This window comes from Anomaloglossus baeobatrachus, chromosome 1 (assembly GCF_048569485.1).
Source record: "Anomaloglossus baeobatrachus isolate aAnoBae1 chromosome 1, aAnoBae1.hap1, whole genome shotgun sequence".
Classification (NCBI taxonomy): Eukaryota; Metazoa; Chordata; class Amphibia; order Anura; family Aromobatidae; genus Anomaloglossus; species Anomaloglossus baeobatrachus.
The window spans coordinates 226,630,562-226,650,103 of NC_134353.1; the positions used below are offsets into that span (position 1 = coordinate 226,630,562).

Here is a 19,542-nt window from a genome sequence, read left to right on the forward strand (position 1 = left end):
TTTTATTCAGCGCTTCTTATGAGTGGCATGCACCTCTGTGTGCCACACACATTTCTAGCTTAAAAAAAAAGTATGGCACCTTTTATTAATCAGGTGGGCGGTCATAAGTATGCCTGGTCTCCAACACATTGAACAAATATTTAGTTACTTTTCAAAAGTACTGTGTGGTAAAAGCTTTGATGAATCAATGCCATTAAGTTTGTTTTTTAAAATCTTGTTCTTTCACGTATGATCTCTACTATAGATAGACCAGCAGGGTCTATGTGCTTTATGAAAGCTGCAACAAATGGGACTCAATTAGCAGAAATACCATAAACCATCACAGACTCCAGGCCCAGGGAGTTTTACCTGTATATTGTGAGTGAAATACACTCCTTCTATGCGTCTTGAACTTTAAATGAAAAAGATTTGTTTTCCGAGCGCTCAGGAAATCAACACAGCACACATGCTTAGTAGGGTGTACTCAAAGAATTCTCCTTTATTAGTACATGTCACTAGTCTATATAGGGTCAAACAAGTCCCCTCTGAACTATGAACCAATATGAGCACTACGGGCATGAACAGAAATGTTAAACTTCCCCTCCCATCAGTGTTAGCTGAACCTTATGACATCATTACTTAGAAGACAAGATGGATACAATAAGAACAAAATGAGTTCTGTTCTCTCACAATATACAACCTCTGGTAGTTCAATAGAACTATCACCAACTCATCCAACCTCCAATGATGAGATGTCAATGCTCATCCTGTCCCAATCTGCACAGCAGTATAGATAGTGGACAAGGAAGGAAGCATTTGTGTCAGGTGCATTCGCTCAGGAGGTATACGCACAGTCTGGATGGATGCCTAGGTATCTGTCACCCATAGACTGCCTTTACAAATATATGTCTGCTGCAAGATGTATGTTTTTTTTTTACAGGAAAGTGCAGTTTACAGCAATTTTCTACACTGTTAAAGAGGAGGAGGCGTTTACTTGCCAGATGGAAGCGAAAAGAACACACTTCTGGCCTTCGTCTGGTAAATAACTGCCTATGAGAAAATTACAGCATACTTCAGGAAATGTTCAAAAAGTATACACTTGTCAAAACTATGGAAAAACTACAGCAAACAGATTATTGTGACTGCTGAAAACATTGAGATTATTTATGTCGATAAACCCCATATAAAATTATTGGATGATACATTCCCTTTAAGCTAATGCATTAGGTTTACCTGTATAATACCGGGACAATTATATCACAAATTTAGCTTTTCTTCTGTACATGTACTCAGGTCTTACAGAACTCTGCACGTTGTAAGACAGCAACAGGAACAAATCATATTTTGATTCATCCCTTGGATCAAACATTGACAGCTTTGTATAATGTCGAAAACACGCTTAGTATATAAGTCCCTTAGCAGCAAAATTATAATTCCTCTAGAGGCTTGGAAAGTCAATATAGCAAATGCAATGCTGGATATTTTGTCTAATGTAAAAAAAAATGTGGAGGATACAATTACAATAACCCCCAAAATGTAATGTGACGTGATTTTATCTCTAATATATACCATGATGCCAGATTTGTCTGCCAACAAAAGGAGCCACCAAGAGGATCTCCAAGTGTAATGTCCTATAGTGAACTCTATGGTTATCCGCTAAGTTCTTCGGCTCCCTCTAGTGGTGGATGCAGGATAGTGTGTTATCTTTGCAATCTATGTCAACACTGAAGATTCTAAATCCGTGCAGAGCTTTTAACTACTTGAATTAGAAAATAAAGACTAATATAAATGATAGCGGAAAATGTTTCTCTGTATTATTAAAATATATTTTTGAAATGATTATTCTGTACATATGACAGAAATGACAAAACAGAATAACATAAAAATAATCCAGTGAGAATTCACCACTTTATATACATTGTGAGCCCAACTTACCTGCCCTTAGCAGATTGAACATATCCATAAAAGTAAAGGTGACGTCCATAGATGTATAGTAAACCAAATAGTGAGGCTAGCTCTGAAATACAAGTCATAAGTCCATCATATGTCAGCTATGTATAAACAACGTTTGATTGAAATCATAGAAGTACACAGCAGCCTGTAAATACAAAGCATAATGACCTACCCATCCCTGACCCTCATCTTCCAAAGCAGCAAGGTCTCCTGCCAGTCTCTGAGGTTTCTTCCCCGACTCATAGGCATGTGACTGCTGCAGCCAATCAAGTCTAGAGAGGAATCACACAGATTGGCTGCAGCAGTCACATGCCTCTCCCGCAGAGGTACCAAACAGATTTTTGAGGGACCCCGTAACAATAGAATAAAAGCATTGGGGTTTGGTAAGGTGGATTCTGTTTTTTGGGGGGTTTTTTTGTCTTTTTCATACTTAAAAAAAAATCAAGGGTGAAAACCCCCTTTTAACAAGGCACGTGTCAGATCAGTTTTCTGCCTGAATTCCATTTCTCTATTCTTACAATGGAACAGAAAAAATGAATTTTTAAAAGCAGATGTGAGCCTAACCTTAACGCCTGCTGTATTCTTCCTTATAGAGATGGTATAAATGTTCTAATTACGCCTTTGACTAAAGAATTTACAGTCAATTTAGCCATTGATAAATTAGATGTCTCCACTTCTGTTTTCTGTAATTTCCTTGAGATGTGAGATGTTGCACAGCCTAGTTACACCATCGGAATATTGAACTACACAATATTAGACATATTTGACATATTAAAACATTTCTAACATATGTCCCTTATTAAACTAAACTGTAGAATGACAATCTGTTAATCATACAGTCCCCTGATAGAACATTTACTACATTTATAATCTCAAGAAAAGTAAATTACCTTGATTAAAGAACCAGCCTGCGACCCAGAGATCGACCAAAAATGTTGCATAGAATTCAATACAGTTTTGTCTGCAAAAGAGTAATTAGTTGTGTATTAGTAGACTATATAGCTATATATTAGCACAGCATATAGCTGTATATTAGTAGTATATAGCTCAGAAGCTTATCTTGGGGTTCAGCTCAGGGGGGTAAAACATCTCAGTGGGTCCCTAACCGGTAACCAAGTTTACAACTACGGTGGTGCCCCCTAATTCAGAAGGGGTATTTGGGACCTCAGCAGATTGCAAGACCAACACCAATAATACCGTATAGTGGTAGATACCAGACCTGCAGAACATATAATAGCTTACAGTGCAGTTATAGATGGTGACTAAGGCCTAAGCCACACGACGAGAAAATCGGTGCCAGTAGAGTGCGATAAACCATCGCATTCCACTCGGACCAATTCTAGCCTGTGTGTCAGCACACATGAGCGATTATTTTCTCAGCCCTAATCGGACCGAGAAAACTATCGCAGCAAGCTACGATTGTAATGCAAGACTCTTCTCTCGCACCCATTCAAGTGAATGGGGCGAGAGAAAAATCGCACTGCACTCGCGGTACAATGGTGTACCGCGCGTGCAGAGCGAGAATTGCAATAGCCGGCTACGGAGGAGAAAGGGAGATAAATCCCTCCCGCCCCTCCGCAGCGCCGGCCCGCCCCCCGCAGCTGAGGTTTGCTTGAACAGTCGGACCACAGTCGCAGGGATACAAGCATGACACTCGGCTCCTGCTGTGCTGCCAGCGCGAGCTGAGTGTCATGCAAGCATCGCAGTAGTGCCCCGTGTGGCCCCAGCCTTACAGCTGATGTTTTTCCTGATGGAGTTGGTCTCCTTTCCTGTCTCTTCCATCTGGCCTAGACCAATATGACAACTTCTTCGAGCAATGACTTGTCTGTAGAATTTACAACAAAGACACATCTGACTTCTCACATTTCCAGCACCGTCTCCATCTAATCCCAACCTGCACAACCTCCTCATCCTGCTGATACCCCAATGCTGAGCCGCTGCTGCCGTATGTGTTACTATTACTGCAACTGCTGTGTGGCACAAGAACAGTGCTCTCCACACTGCCCCACATAATAATGCCACCACTGTATCCCTTAAGGTAAAGTACTTTGTGTCTTCTAGATGGTAAAATTGCCCCCTAGATGATATTAAAGCCCTGTCTAAGTGCCCTGGAAAACAGTGCCCACATTTTGCCCCCAGAAAGTAATGATTCCACATGTGTGTATTTGATGGTCACAATACCCTGAGTGCCCCTATAATAATAATTATATTATTATTATTATTATTAATAATAATAATAATACTTTAGTGCCCACTTAACATTTAAAGGGGTGGTTCACCCATATTTTTTATTGTCTAGATCGATATTATATTGAGAAACAATGTTTCTCTCAAATACCTTGTGTTGACAATAGTGCCCGTGAGAGGCGCTATTGCAGACAGCTGTTCCCCGTCCAGTGATGTCCCCGTCAAGTGCTGCACACGGCATTCTTCCAGACTCTGAGCTGTGTGCGGTGTTTCACTGCTGTCACAGCCCATCTGCTTCCCCCTCCCTCCTCCCTCCTCCCTCACAGCAGAACGCTGCAAGCAAGCGACTCGAAGCGCTGGGCTGTGAGGGAGGAGGGAGGAGGGAGGGGGAGCAGATGGGCTCAGAATGTAGCCGGCTGCACGGATGTGACGTGTGCAGCACTTGACGGGGACGTCACTGGACGGGGAACAGCGGTCTGCAATAGTGCCTCTCACAGGCACTATTGCCAACACAAGGTATTTGAGAGAAACATTGTTTCTCAATATAATATCGAACTAGACAATAAAAAATATGGGTGAACCACCCTTTTAATTATGTCCCATGAGTCCCCCCATATACAGCTCCCCTATAGACAGTATAAAGAGCCCACAGCTCCCCTATACACAGTATAATGGGCACACAAATCTCCTATACACAATATAATGGGTCCACCGCACCCCTATTCACAGTATGATGCCACTTACAGCTCCCGTACAGACAGTATGATGGGTCCACAGCTCCCCTATACACAGTATAATGCCACCCACAGCTCCATTATACACAGCATAAGGAGCCCACAGCTCCCTTAAACTTAGTATAATCTCCCCACTGCTTCCCTCTACACAGCAAGATGGGCCCACAGCTCTCCTCTATGCAGTATGATGGGTCTACAGTGCTCCTATATAGTATGATGTCCCCAGATCTCTCCCATAGACCCGCAACACACATCCGTGTAATTTGTACGTGTGCGATACGTATTTGCACGTACCGGAGACACGTACATACGGAGACCCATGTTAATCAATGGTAGATGGCATGTGTGGCACACACACGTAAAATCGCACGGAGCGTGTGTCCATGAGGTAAGTACGTGTGTGCGCTTTTCTACACGGACAACATGTCCGTTTTTGGCCGGCAGCACGCAGGCACGGACCCGCTTTAGTCTATGGGTTCGTGCCTGCACGTACCGCACACTGAGTATGTCCGTGTTCAGCACGTTTCGTGCGTGTGCATTTTTACACTAGCGATCTTATTTTTTTTTTTTAATTAAAGTCAGTATACTTACCTTTTTTTTTGCTGTTCTCAGTCATACTTACATTGGCGCTCGGTTTTTTTCTTTCCACGGCTCATACCGCTCCCCGATCACCAGCGCGGCGAGGAACAGCTGTGCACAGAATGCGCGACAACAATTACTTTGAATATGCCGGCCGCTCATTAATCAATCTCGTTTTCCCTGCTTTCCCCACCCACCGGTGCCTATGATTGGTTGCAGTCAGACACGCCCCCCACGCTGAGCGACAGGTGTCTCACTGCACTCAATCACAGCAGCCGGTGGGCGTGTCTATACTGTGCAGTGAAATAAATAATTAAATAATTAAAAAAAATGGCGTGCGGTCCCCCCCATTTTAATACCAGCCAGATAAAGCCATACGTCTGAAGGCTGGTATTCTCAGGATGGGGAGCCCCACGTTATGGGGAGCCCCCCAGCCTAACAATATCAGTCAGCAGCCGCCCAGAATTGCCGCATACATTAGATGCGACAGTTCTGGGACTGTAGCCGGCTGTTCACGATTTGCCCTGGTGTGTTGGCAAATTGGGGTAATAAGGAGTTAATGGCAGCTCATAGCTGCCAATAAGTCCTAGATTAATCATGTCAGGCATCTCCCCGAGATTCCTTCCATGGTTAATCTGTAAATTACAGTAAATAAACACACACACCCGAAAAAATCCTTTATTAGAAATAAAAAACACAAACATATACCCTGGTTCACCACTTTAATAAGCCCGAAAAAGCCCTCCATGTCCGGCGTACTCCAGGATGGTCCAGCGTAGCTTCCAGCTCTGCTGCATGGAGGTGACCGGAGCTGCAGCAGACACCGCCGCTCCTGACAGCTCCACGCAGCTAATGAAGGTAATAGCGCGATCAGCTGTATTCAGCGTTGGCCGCGAGTAACCTCAGTGACAGCTCAGCTGATCGCGCTATTGCCTTCAATAGCTGCGTGGAGGTGACAGGAGCGGCGATTTGCCCGTGACGCACAACAGACGGGGGCGGGTGCTATAACCAGCGATATCACTAGCGATGTCGCTGTGTGTAAAGTGCACTTTTGACAGCGGGATTTTATGCACGCCGGTGGGGAGTGCATCATTCCCCACTCCCATCAGCAGCACCAAGCCGTGATCGCGGGGCACTGATGGGTTGTCATGACAGTCGGGGGCCAGCTGATGACCCCTGTGTCTGTCATGATGTGGTTCCTGCAGCATTTGTACTATAAAGAGTGGTGCTGAAGCATCGCTCTGTACAGCACAAGCGACTGGAAGAAGATCAAGTCTCCTAAGGGTCCTAGTAAAAACAAATAAAACGTGGGGAAAAAAAGGTTTTGAAAAATATGAAAAAAATTAAACACAAAAGTTCACCTCCTTTTTCCCCATGGAAAATTAAAAAATAGTAATATAAAAAATACACATATTCATCATTACTGTGTTCAGAAATGTCCGATCTATCAAAATATAAAGTAAAATAATCTGATCAGTAAACAACTTTGGAAAAGTGCCAATAATTTTGTTCAGCACATTTTTGGGTTTATGTGTGAAATTATGTCCAATTTGCCTTTTTTTCCCCAATTCACACAGGAAATAAACATGTGTATGTAATTACAATAATTTTCTGGGAAAAATACTTCATTTTCTGGAACAATTTCAAGGATGCCAACACTATCGGCCATGACCGTAGTTTTATATTAGTAGAGTACACACCTGTATTTCAGCACGATAAAGTTGTATGTGAGCTATATATACTAATATGTATAATGGTATCTTTTCAGCTGAAAATATCACACAATATATTTCTTATACACCTCTACTAGTGTCCAATTAAAAGTGTGGCCTATACCCCTGAAACATTGCACCCAACCGTCCAGCATTCAGTGTGACTGTTCTGGCTTTGTCCTGTCTTCCCCTCAATTCTCTTCGCTAGCTCTGTAGCTCCTCTTCCTCGGGGGGAGAAGGGGCAGCATCTATATACACACATATAATTGAAATAAACAATGCACTTCTCTGGTTTCCCAGAGATGTGAACTTACAAACTCCTTGTCCAGAGGCAGCAGCTCTACCTCTGAGCCGCAGCCCACACAGAGATGGCAGGATTTGGTATACTTGAGCTGTATTTCAGGCAGGGAAATCAGAAACAGATTATATAGGTACGTAGAGATACATCTGATAAATAGCAATGTATTTCTATGTACCTGTATTCTAGAGGTGAAGAAATAATCAGATTGTTTTGTTCTAATGAAATTACTAAAAAAACACTATTACAAAAATGTAAATGTCTTTCTAACTGAAAAATCTAACATTCTCTCTTTTGTGGTGCCCCCATTATTTGAACTGACTACCACTACAGTTGCAGACAAGAGCTAACCCTTTGAGCCATAGGCTCTGCTGATGTCAACAGGAGAACTTTGTAATGTTGAAGCTGCATTGCAACCACTGACTCCAATGGCAGATTATGCTGAAACATACAAACATACATACATTGTACATAAGTGAATTTCTATGTTGCTGTATTCTAGAGGGAGATAAGAGATTACCTATAAAAAAATGTAATAAACATGTAACGGTAAGGCAGTGTTCACACAAAGTGTAAATGTTGCATTTTTCTAGTGCATGTTTTTGGCACGTGTCCACACCACAGAACGCAATAAGTCTTTTCTGACTACTGCAGGTAAAAAAAATTGCCATTTTTAAGCTCAGAATCAAAGCTTTTCTGTACTATTAAAAACGTGACCACATCTGCACCAAATAAACATCAAATAAGGAAAAAAGGCATAAAAATGCAGCAAAGATGCAATAATCAGAGTAGATTATTGTGTAGTTTGGTGCATACACCTGCAGAAAATAAAAAAAACAGTATATATGCAACGTGTGAACATGGCCTTACAGACACAAAAAAGCAACATCATATACTGATGCTATATAAAAATGAGAAAATTCTGGCTGCTAGGACTATGAATGAATGAATGCATGAATGAATGAACAAAAAAAAAATCAAAAGTCACAAATAGAGATGAGCAGGACACACAAATAACATGGCGCCAGTCCTGATTAATTAAAAGCTGCGCCGGAGATGCTGGAAAGTAAGAAATTTGCAGTCTACCATACAGCCGCCAGGTTTCAATCGCTTGGACCAGAGTCCCGTGGATCTAAACTGTCAAGGTACTGGGTTAATCTCAACTGGTGTAAGAACGTAGTCAACCAAACACAAAATTTTCTGATAGATATTCGGGTGAACAAAGCTTTACTCTCGTCATTAGGGAACCGTTAGGCCCGGTGCGCATGCTGTGGATTTACTGCGGATTTTGCAGCGGATTTGCCGCGGATTTGCTGCAGAAAATATGTCTAATATTGCTGCAGTCATTCCCCAGCAAATCCTATGGGTTTTAAAAAATGCTGTGCGCACACTGCGTTTTTTATACCCGCGGATTTTACGCTGCGGAATTAATCAGCATGTCACTTCTTTTCATAGATAATGGTAAAAATCCGCAGGGTCGAACCTGCGTAAAATCCGCTGCAAACTGTTCTAAAACCGCATGCGGTTTTCGTGCATTTTTTTTTACCGCGGGTGCGGGATTCTTTAAGAGCGTCCGGATTTTCCTTAAGAAAAAGGCACTTTCTAGTGCGCACATAGCCTTAAGAAGGATGTGGGACTGCAGGAAGGGAAGGTGACCATCATGGTGTACCCTGTAACGCTGTTCTGGGTTGCACTGGGATTCACCGTCCCAGGTAGATTGGATGCAATCCAGAGGGAAGCAACTTCGTCTCACAATGTTGTGCAAACCTGTAACGTGCTGGAAGATATGTGCCCGCTATCTGCAATGTAAAGATGTGAACGAAAATGAACCGTACAGTAAGAGTTGTGGTTTAAAGTGAACTCCTGGTCTCCTTGTGCATGAGTTGTCATCCAGTCCTGGCCAGCTGACAACAGCAACTGTATGTGACCTACATGTTCCCGACCCACATGGCTGAAGTCCACACACTGAGCCAGGACCAGGCATCTGGAGTCAATCCCTCATCCATGACTACTGCCTTGTGCCACTCTACATATGTACAGTATGTGACCCCCTTATCAGGAAGGTTGTGTTTAAATGGCCAGTCCTATTTCATCCCGGTGGAGAAAAGCTGCTGCCGGTGGCAGTGTTACTACACCTTTCACACTTCTCTACACTGAAAACATAAAAATGCTCTGCTGAGCCACATATTCATGTGTTTGGTGGAGGCGGAAAAAACAAAGTGGTCGGCCTAGTGAGTGTTACATGACCAGCTTTAGGCTAGTTTTACATCTGCAGTTTAAATTCTGTTTTTCTACTCCATAATAACACCAGAAAACTGACATTCAGTGCAGTGTCTTATGATAAAAAAAGTTCTCCAACCCTCATTGATTCTAATAGCATCTGTCAGGTTCTGTTATGGATTACTTCATGTTACTAGATTAATAGCACAGCATAATGGAGCCTTCAACACACACGTGAACCATACCTTACATAAAAATATAGCAGATAAAACTAATAAGTGATCTCAGATATAAGCTTCTTGATTTGTTCCAATTACATACTGGGCTCTGAAGGTTCTCTCAAACTCCGGATTTCCACTGACAGCTGGAGGTATCACCTTGTGCTTAATTCTGGACTTCCCTACCAGGTTCGCAAAATACGCTGCAATAAAATGTATAGGGTTAACAAAGTATCACTTTATCCTCTATGATACAATGGTGCTATTGTTGGCATAACTATATCACATTTTAATTAGAAAGGAGCATATCTATTGAAAATTACATACGTAACACTATATGCAAGGGCGCAGGGCACCATCCTCCACAGAGGCAATGTGACATCAGAAATTGACTTAAAATGTATCTAATACTTAAAATTATTTTCAATATGTTTTACCAAAATTAAGGGAATCTCTCAGCAGGTTTTTGTTATGCAAGCTAAGGGCAGCATGCTGTAAGGGTTAAAAAACGAAACGCAACTGTGCTTCTCTTATCAGTGTGTGTAATTGGTTACCTAAACTAATGGATTTATTACCCTGTGATTAACATTGCTAGGTCTAGCTGGCATGTGCACAGGAGTCCAATGCATCCTCTGCTGTGATTGACACCTCACAGTAAAGGCACAATCTCTGCTGAGAGCCTGGTGTGGGCAGGACAGCTCCCTGAGCTCAGCTACATGCTTAAAACTCAATTCTTTGATTATGTGAGAAAGGCTGCACCCAGTAATCTATGTGATACGAGATTCGTATCACACAACTCATACACCGTTAGATTCAGAATCTCTTTGCCTACATTACGTTGCCATCAGATGAGGTAGCAAAAACCTGCTGACAGATTCCCTTTAAACATGCTGCTGATCAGTGAAGCTCAAGAACCCGAGACTCATACCAATCATTCATAAGACATACAGAGTAGTATATGGGTTAATTAAAAATCTCTGGGTCCACAAAGGCAAATTTATATTGGCTAGACAATTGGGTGAGAATATCTCCAAAATGGAAATTCTTTGTAGGGTGTTCCTTGTGACAGGATTATGGGTGCCCAACGTTAATAGATATCAGTGGGGAGAAAATGATGGCCAGTCTTGTCTGATCCTATAGAAGAGCTACTACAGCACAAATATCTCACACAAAGTTAATGCTGGCCATAATACGCAGTGAGGTGATCACTGCATAGCCACAGGCCAGTCAGGGGGCAGGTGATACCCCCTTTTCAATGCTCAATGTGTCTATAGTGAGCATCAAAACTAGACCACGGAGCACTGGAAGAAAATGGCATTGTGTGATTAATCAGATTTTCTTTGACATCATCATCTGGACAACAATTTTCATATATGATGCTTACCTGGATAAGAGCTGTGCTGGTGGCTTGTACCAATCAGTGGCCATAGTTGTCATGTGCCAAACTTTCCTAACCAGTAGTATGGCACAAGACCGTTACAGTGGGCTTGATGTTTGTAAACAAAGACCAGGACACCAGAGAATTAGATTTAAAATGTTTTATCCCCTTAAGGACAAAGCCAATTTTGTCCCTAATGACTGGGCCAATTTTTGCAATTCTAACCAGTGTCATTTTATGAGGTTATAACTCTGGAACGCTTCAACAGATCTCGGTGATTCTGAGATTGTTTTTTCGCGACAAGTTGTACTTCATGATAGGGGTAAATTTAGGACAATAATCTTTGCTTTTATTTGTGAAAAAAAATTGGAAGTTTGATGAAAATTTTGAAACTTTTAATTTTTATACCCTTAAACCAGAGTTATATCACACAATATAGTTGATAAATAACATTTCCCATATTTCTACTTTACATCAGTGCAATTTTTAAACAACATTTTTTGGGGTTATGAAGTTAGAAGGGGGTCAAAGTTTATCAATAATTTCCCATTTTTTCAACAAAATTTATAAAACCATTTTGTTAGGGACCACAACACATTTGCAGTGACTTTGAGAGGCCTAGGTGACAGAAAATACCCAGAAGTGACACCATTCTAAAAACTGCACCCTTAAAGTACTCAAAACTATATCGAAGAAGTTTATTAACTCTTCAGGTGCTTCACAAGAACTAAAGCAATGCGGAATGAAAAATAAAAATTACATTTTACCTAAAAATGTTGCTCTAAACCCAATGTATTCACTTTTAGAAGAAATAAATCAAAATGGACCTCAAAATATGTTCCCCAGTTTCTCCTCAGCATGTTGATACCCCAATAGTGGTCAGAAACCTTTGTTTGGACAAATGGGAGGGCCCGGAACAGAAGGAGCAATATTTGAATTTTGGAACACAAATTTCGTTGAAATTGATTGCAGGCACCATGTCGCATTTGCAGGGGCCTTAAGAAACCTAAACAGCAGACACCTCACACAAATGACCCCATTCTGGAAACTAGACCCATGAAGGATTTTAGCTAGGGATATAGTGAGCATTTTGAACCCATAAGTACTTTAAAGAATTTGATAATCGTAGGTCATCATATTGAAAATTTTCATTTTTTTTCCCAAAAAATGTTTTTTAGCACCAATTTTTTCACTTTTTCAAGAGGCAACAAAAAAAAGCGGACCACACAGTTTGTTATCCAATTTCTTATGAGTACAGGGATACCCCACATGTGGCCAAAAACCTCTGTTTGAACAAACAGGAAACCTTGTAATGGAAGGAGCACCATTTAAATTTTGGAAAAGTTGAAATAAATTGCAGGCCCCATGTTGCATTTGCAGGGCCCCTAGAGTACCTATACAGCAGAAACCCCCAGAAGTAACCGCATTTTGGAAACTAGAACCCTCAAGGATTTTAATTTGGGGTATAGTAAGCATTTTGAATCCACAGGTACTTCGCAAAAATGTAGCTGTCGCAACAAATTTCTCACTTTTAAGCTATGTGCCTACGATCTGGCGGTACGGCGTCTAGTACACAGTGCCAGCCCTCCTGCGGAGATGTGAGTGTTGTCCACAGGAGAACGCAGCTGCCCGTGCCCATGGTTCGTGTTCAGGCAGCTGCAGACTTTAGATCTATTCTCCCCGTGGAGAACACTCTCATCTCCGCATCATAAATTGACATGCTGAGGCTCAGTAGCTGCGCCACAGGTCATTTCTAAGCTGCAGAGAAAAGAAGCACAGTAGGCATGGGATTTCTAAAAATCCTTCCACTGCGCTTGTACTGCACAACGCAGCGTTATGGACGCAGCGAAAACACTGTGCGTCCTAAACGCTGCAAAACCTAATTATGGGCACATAGCCTAAAAAGCTAGGATGGATGGATGGATAGATATAATGTCCCACCCCCTGCATATTCTATGCTGGCACCCTTTAGTAACTTTCATGTGGCACTAAAGGGTGTTTATCCTTGTATTTAGCCAAAAAATAAATAAGTAATTAAAAAAACCCACTGTGGGGTCCCCCCATTTTTGCAGACCACAGGTCTCGGCTTCCCCTTGGCTGGTAATCCAAACTGGAGGGCACCCCAGGCTGTTTTTTTTTTAATTTATAAATAACTTAAAAAAAAACATGGGGTTGGGAAATTGGATTACCAGCCAAGGTAAAGTGGACAGCTGGGATTTTCAAAGTGGGAAGGACCATGATTATTTGGCCCTTCCCAGCCTAAAAATGAAAGGCTGCAGCCATCCCAGAAGTGTCCATTAGATGCGCCAAGCCTGGTGTTTCGTCCCAGCTCATCCCGTTGCCTTGGGGCCATGGCAAACGGGGTAAAATATGGGGTTAACACCAACTGTGTAATGTCACCTGGCATCAAGCATAGAGGTTAGTGATGTCACGGTGTTTATCAGATACCTGTCATAACTAACTGTCAGTAATAAAAAAAAATAAAGAAGACAAAAAAATGTATTTGAAAAAACACTGCAACACATCCCCTCTTTCACCAATTTTTTGAAAAGAAAAAAAAAATCTGGTCCGCCGCAATCCATTTTTGAGGTCCCACGATGATTCTGGACCTTCCAGAATATCGGGGGTACGCTCAGGGAACACTTCCCCCATTTTCTGGAAGCACAGGAACTCCATGTGAGGAGTGTGCCTGCAGTGACCTGACAATACTGCACTTACACTGCCCGGGTCCAACGGACGGTAGAGTGACCTGCAGTAACCTCATTCCAGAATATGGGTGGCACTTTCAGAAAACGCTTCCAATATTTTCTGGAAGTGCAGGAACTCCATGTGAGGAGTGTGGTTGCAGTGACATGGCGCTTACTGCACTCACACTCCCCGAGTCCACTCCCGATCACTGAGTGCAGAGCCGCTGTCTGCGCATACAGCCAGCATTTCTTCTGACAACAAGGAGAAGGAGCAGTGGCGGGAAATCGATGCTGGAAGAGGTACCAGCGGAACCGGGGATTGACAGTCGTGACCTGATTGGACCTGGGGACGACTGTCCTGCCTCATCTGACGAGGAGGACGCGCGCAGCGGCAGCCATTTTAGGCGATCGTGAGGGGGAGGTGGATCAAGGGTGGGAGGCACTTTGCCACACTGATGGAAGAGATTTATCTCTCATCTGACATGTTTGATCATGCCAGAGGGGAGATAAATCATTTTTTACCGGCATTTCTATTTTCTGCATCATGATCACGATTCTCTGGTGTGCACCGGTAATCATGTGACTGGGCACCGGAAAACATGGCCTAAATTGTGATTTCTAGGGTCTCAGCTACCCCTGGTAGCTGAAACCCCGGTGATTTTCCGACACTGAAGGGGGGGGGCGCTATTTACTTTTTTCTGACTGCTGTTTATAAATGGCGGATGAGAATAAGTACCCTTTTCTGCCACCGTTTAATTCCGTAAGGCTGTCATAATGGGGTTAAAGACATTATTATACCCATTATACTTATACTATATCCAATAATGTAGGAAATCCACCATCTGGACATTACTCATGTTGCAAACATCAGACTAAGCTTTTGAGGACTACAATCTTTGTGGTGAGATCGGTATACTTGGCCTAAAGACAACTAGTTGAATTTACATAGCCACTTGAAGGACCATCTTGTCCGGTGACTCAGATGTTTAGAGTGTTATTTTTTATATATACAAATAAGTAACAGAATAAAGAAGGAGGATTACTGCACCAAAATACGGTATTGTTGATGCCCCTAAAGAAAAATCAACAAAAGATTTTCAATCTCCAAATCAAACAGATTAATTAATGAATTATCAGATGGAAGAAGTTACATTATGGGCGGCTCTAACACTAGCGCTTGGGATTCAGTAATTGGGATTCAAACTTAGCTTTTTGAAGCTCCATTTTTAGTACAATGTTAGGGATTTTCCACAAGACTAGCTAATGTAAAACACCTAAAATTGTTTCCTGAAGACAAATTGCCATCACATTTGTGGCTAAACGTTTACTTTTCGCTTTCGGTGCTTCTTTTGAGTCTCACCGGTACACAGTTTGTGAAATGTGGTTTGAAATGAATTGTTTTATTAAAATAATTAATAACAAATGTTTTCTTGTTTTTATATCATAAATATTTCAAGTCACAACTTTCCATATGACGATGTTAATCTTTTCTGTAAAAAAACATTTATTATTCATGAGTCTTTTGTTTCTATTTTCCACTGCAAACAGCTTTTAGCATATTGTTTATACATTATTATATTGTGACTTTTTTACGATTTGTTTAATTTGTCACATATTTTATATGTTAATATCAGATGAATAAAAACAAGTCAAAATCATATTGTGAACCATTGATGAACGTCGTGTCTGCCACGTGGTGGTTGGTTATGAACAATGATGCTGCAAAGTCCATTTTTTACACCTTTTGGCCTCTGTTTCTTAATCATCATAGTTTTAGTTGTGTCTTAGGCCTGAAACACACTTCCTCATAAAAAACGTACGTGTCTCACGTACCGTTTTTTGGGTCCGTGTTCCGTTTTTATGGGCGGTACGTGTGACATCCGTGTGTAGGCGTATGCTTGCCGTGTGTGTGTGTGGAATCCGTGTATGCGTACGTGTAATGTCCGTGTGGTGTCCGTATGTGTTGATCTGTGTGTGTTGTAAAATGTCGTTGCTACATACCCGCTGACAGCCGACACAGACAGAGACGAGCGATGAGAATGAACTCGGGTGAACGTCACCCGACTTTATTGTCATACCACGGCTCTGTCTGTGTGTGGCGTCCTGATTAGTGGACATCCGTGATGGAATCACCGGTGTCCGCTAATCCCGAGTAACTGAAGTTAGCGGCGACATTAGCGCTGCCGTCACTCAAGTTACCCACGGCTAGCTGGAGTCACCCACCCGACACCGCAACTCACCTGTGACTTCTTCGCTGATCGCGCAACTCACTTCAGTCACTTGGGCGACTCGCTGTCACAGGTGGAGGATCCAGTGGTGGCCGCGAGTAACCTGACTGACATCATCGGTGATCGTGCGGCTCACTTCAGTTGCTGCTTGGAGGTGATAGAGAGCGGTCATTGTGTGTGGCCGCTCCTGTCACCTTCATCAAGCAGAGCTGAGAGCGTCGTGGGACATCCATGGATTACGGCGGACCTGGATGTGTTTTTTGGTTTTATTAAATTGGTGAACGAGGGTGTTTGTTTGTTTTAATTATTATAAATAAAGGATTTTTTGAATGTGTGTGTTTTATTTAATTTTAATAACAGGTTGAACATGGAAGTTATCTTGGAGAGACGGCTGCCATGTTTAACCTAGGACTTGGTGGCAGCTATGGGCTGCTGCCATTAACTCCTTATTACCCTGATTGCCACCGCACCAGGGAATTCGGGAAGAGTCGGGTAGAGTCTCGGAAATGTCACATCTAATGGATGCGGCTTTCCCGGGCGGCTGCTGGCTGATATTGTTAGGGTGGTGGGCTCCCCATAACGTGGGGATCACCATCCTGAGAATACCAGCCTTCAGCCATGTGACTTTACCATTGCTGGTATCAAAATTCGGTGGGACCGCACACCGTTTTTTTTAATTATTTATTTATTTATTTTACGGCACAATATAGACACGCCCACCGGCTGCTGTTATTGGTTGCAGTGAGACAGCTGTCACTCAGCGTGGGGGCGTGTCTGACTGCAACCAATCATAGACGCTGGTGGGTGGGGGAAGCAGGGAATAGTAGATTGAATAATGAGCGGCCGGCATTTTCAAAATAGTTAAAGCCGCCGTATCTTTTGCACAGCTGTTCTTCGCCACGCTGGTGATCGGGGATCGGACAGGGGGAGATACAGACCGACCGACAAAGGGATATTGACTGACAACCACAGAAGAAAAGGGATATTGACTGAAAACCACATAAAAAATAGATTGATAGACATTGCTCACTAAAAAACGCACACGGACGGTACGTGTAGAACACGGACATGCTGCATGTTCCGTCCGTGCAGGCACGGACCCATTGACTTTAGCGGGTCCGTGCCTGCGTGATGCCGGTGAAAAACGGACATGTCGAGAGTGTTGGAAAATGCACACACGTACAAACGTCACGGACACACGTTCCGTGTGTTTTTACGTGTGTGTGCCTGCTATCATAGGGTGGCATTGGTCTACGTGTCTCCATGCCACCGGTACATGCAAAAACGTACCAAACACGTACCGGCGGCACGGATGTGTGTCGGAGGCCTTAGAAACAATGAGATTTCAGTTGTGACTTTACAATTCATCTCATACTGTGACTTTTTACATCTCCATTCTACCTCCAGTGTCTTGGTGAATTGTACTATTTCTTAGGCCCCATTCACACGTACGTGCCTCCGGTATGTGTTTGCCAGTTTTCTCACGTACCGGAGACACGTACACACGTAAACCTAGGTATTCCTATGGTTTTGGACACACGTAAGTATTTGCGCACGGAACGTGTGTTCGTTCCGTACTTACGTGTGTACTTGTGTTTCTCACGCCGACATGTCCGTTTTCTCTCCGGCATCACGGGTGTCACACAGAACGCAAACGTGTCACACGTAACACACACGGGCCAGGATGTGTTCCGTGTGACACGCACCGGAGAGAAGACATGTGTCTGTGAGAAAAAAACAAAACTTTACTCACCTTCTCCAGCCCTCCTGTCTCTGCCGCTGCTGTCGCTTGCTGCCGACCGCCGGTCATTATGCTCATTGAATATTCACTTCACTGCGGCCGGAAGCAGCAGCAGTGGGGAGGCGGCAGGACCGGAGACTGAAGATCAGCACCACGGACAGCGACGCCAGGGACAGGTGAGTAGAAACTTCCTGTTCTCTGTGTGTTATCATGGATAACACACGGAGAACACGCGTAGCCCATAAACACGGGTCACGGAGGGCAAAAGCACCTCTGACACGTCCGTGAAAAACGTGCGTGGTTTTTCACGGACGTGTGAAAGGGCCTAAGACACTGTGATCAAACTGCAAATAATATCATAGGTGCCATGGCACAATGGGTATTTGGTTTTCAGACAACTGTGGGTAGTGCTAAAATGTATTGTACCTTAGAAATCTGTCAAATTAACAACATTTATCATTTATTGACAAGATAATGAATGATCACTGCTGGGACCAATTTCGGGAACTAAAGATTTTCCTTTTGAATGAAGTAGTAAGAAGCTTGTATGACTAAGGCCTTGTTCACACACTGCGTTTTTACCCTCATTTTTTTTTTTTTTTTTCGTTTTTGCTGCAGAAATTTCTTGAGAAAATGGTTGTAATCTTTCTGCGGACATTTCCCAGCAAAACCTATGGAAAAAATAAATAGCTGTGCGCACACTGCGTTTTTTTTCTCAAGAACATTCTTTCTGCAGAATTTCTTGAGAAAAACAATGTACAGTTAGGTCCAGAAATATTTGGACAGTGACACAATTTTCGCGAGTTGGGCTCTGCATGCCACCACATTGGATTTGAAATGAAACCTCTACAACAGAATTCAAGTGCAGATTGTAACGTTTAATTTGAAGGTTTGAACAAAAATATCTGATAAAAATTGTAGGAATTGTACACATTTCTTTACAAACACTCCACATTTTAGGAGGTCAAAAGTAATTGGACAAATAAACCAAACCCAAACAAAATATTTTTATTTTCAATATTTTGTTGCGAATCCTTTGGAGGCAATCACTGCCTTAAGTCTGGAACCCATGGACATCACCAAACGCTGGGTTTCCTCCTTCTTAATGCTTTGACAGGCCTTTACAGCCGCAGCCTTCAGGTCTTGCTTGTTTGTGTGTCTTTCTGTCTTAAGTCTGGATTTGAGCAAGTGAAATGCATGCTCAATTGGGTTAAGATCTGGTGATTGACTTGGCCATTGCAGAATGTTCCACTTTTTTGCACTCATGAACTCCTGGGTAGGTTTGGCTGTATGCTTGGGGTCATTGTCCATCTGTACTATGAAGCGCCGTCCGATCAACTTTGCGGCATTTGGCTGAATCTGGGCTGAAAGTATATCCCTGTACACTTCAGAATTCATCCGGCTACTCTTGTCTGCTGTTATGTCATCAATAAACACAAGTGACCCAGTGCCATTGAAAGCCATGCATGCCCATGCCATCACGTTGCCTCCACCATGTTTTACAGAGGATGTGGTGTGCCTTGGATCATGTGTCGTTCCCTTTCTTCTCCAAACTTTTTTCTTCCCATCATTCTGGTACAGGTTGATCTTGGTCTCATCTGTCCGTAGAATACTTTTCCAGAACTGAG

At 42.7% G+C, this 19,542-nt stretch overlaps 1 protein-coding gene across 1 annotated transcript in view; it reads right to left on the reverse strand.

Annotated features, from left to right (window-relative positions):
- Window positions 1-19,542, reverse strand: part of LOC142310787 (microsomal glutathione S-transferase 2-like) — a 41,481-nt gene that overhangs the window by 9,623 nt on the left and 12,316 nt on the right. The window contains exons 2-4 of the mRNA XM_075348491.1: window positions 9,984-10,083; window positions 2,823-2,893; window positions 1,915-1,996 (exon numbers count right to left, since the gene is read on the reverse strand). Coding sequence (XP_075204606.1) covers window positions 1,915-1,996; window positions 2,823-2,893; window positions 9,984-10,083 — 253 coding nt within the window. The remainder of the gene's footprint in view (window positions 1-1,914; window positions 1,997-2,822; window positions 2,894-9,983; window positions 10,084-19,542) is intronic.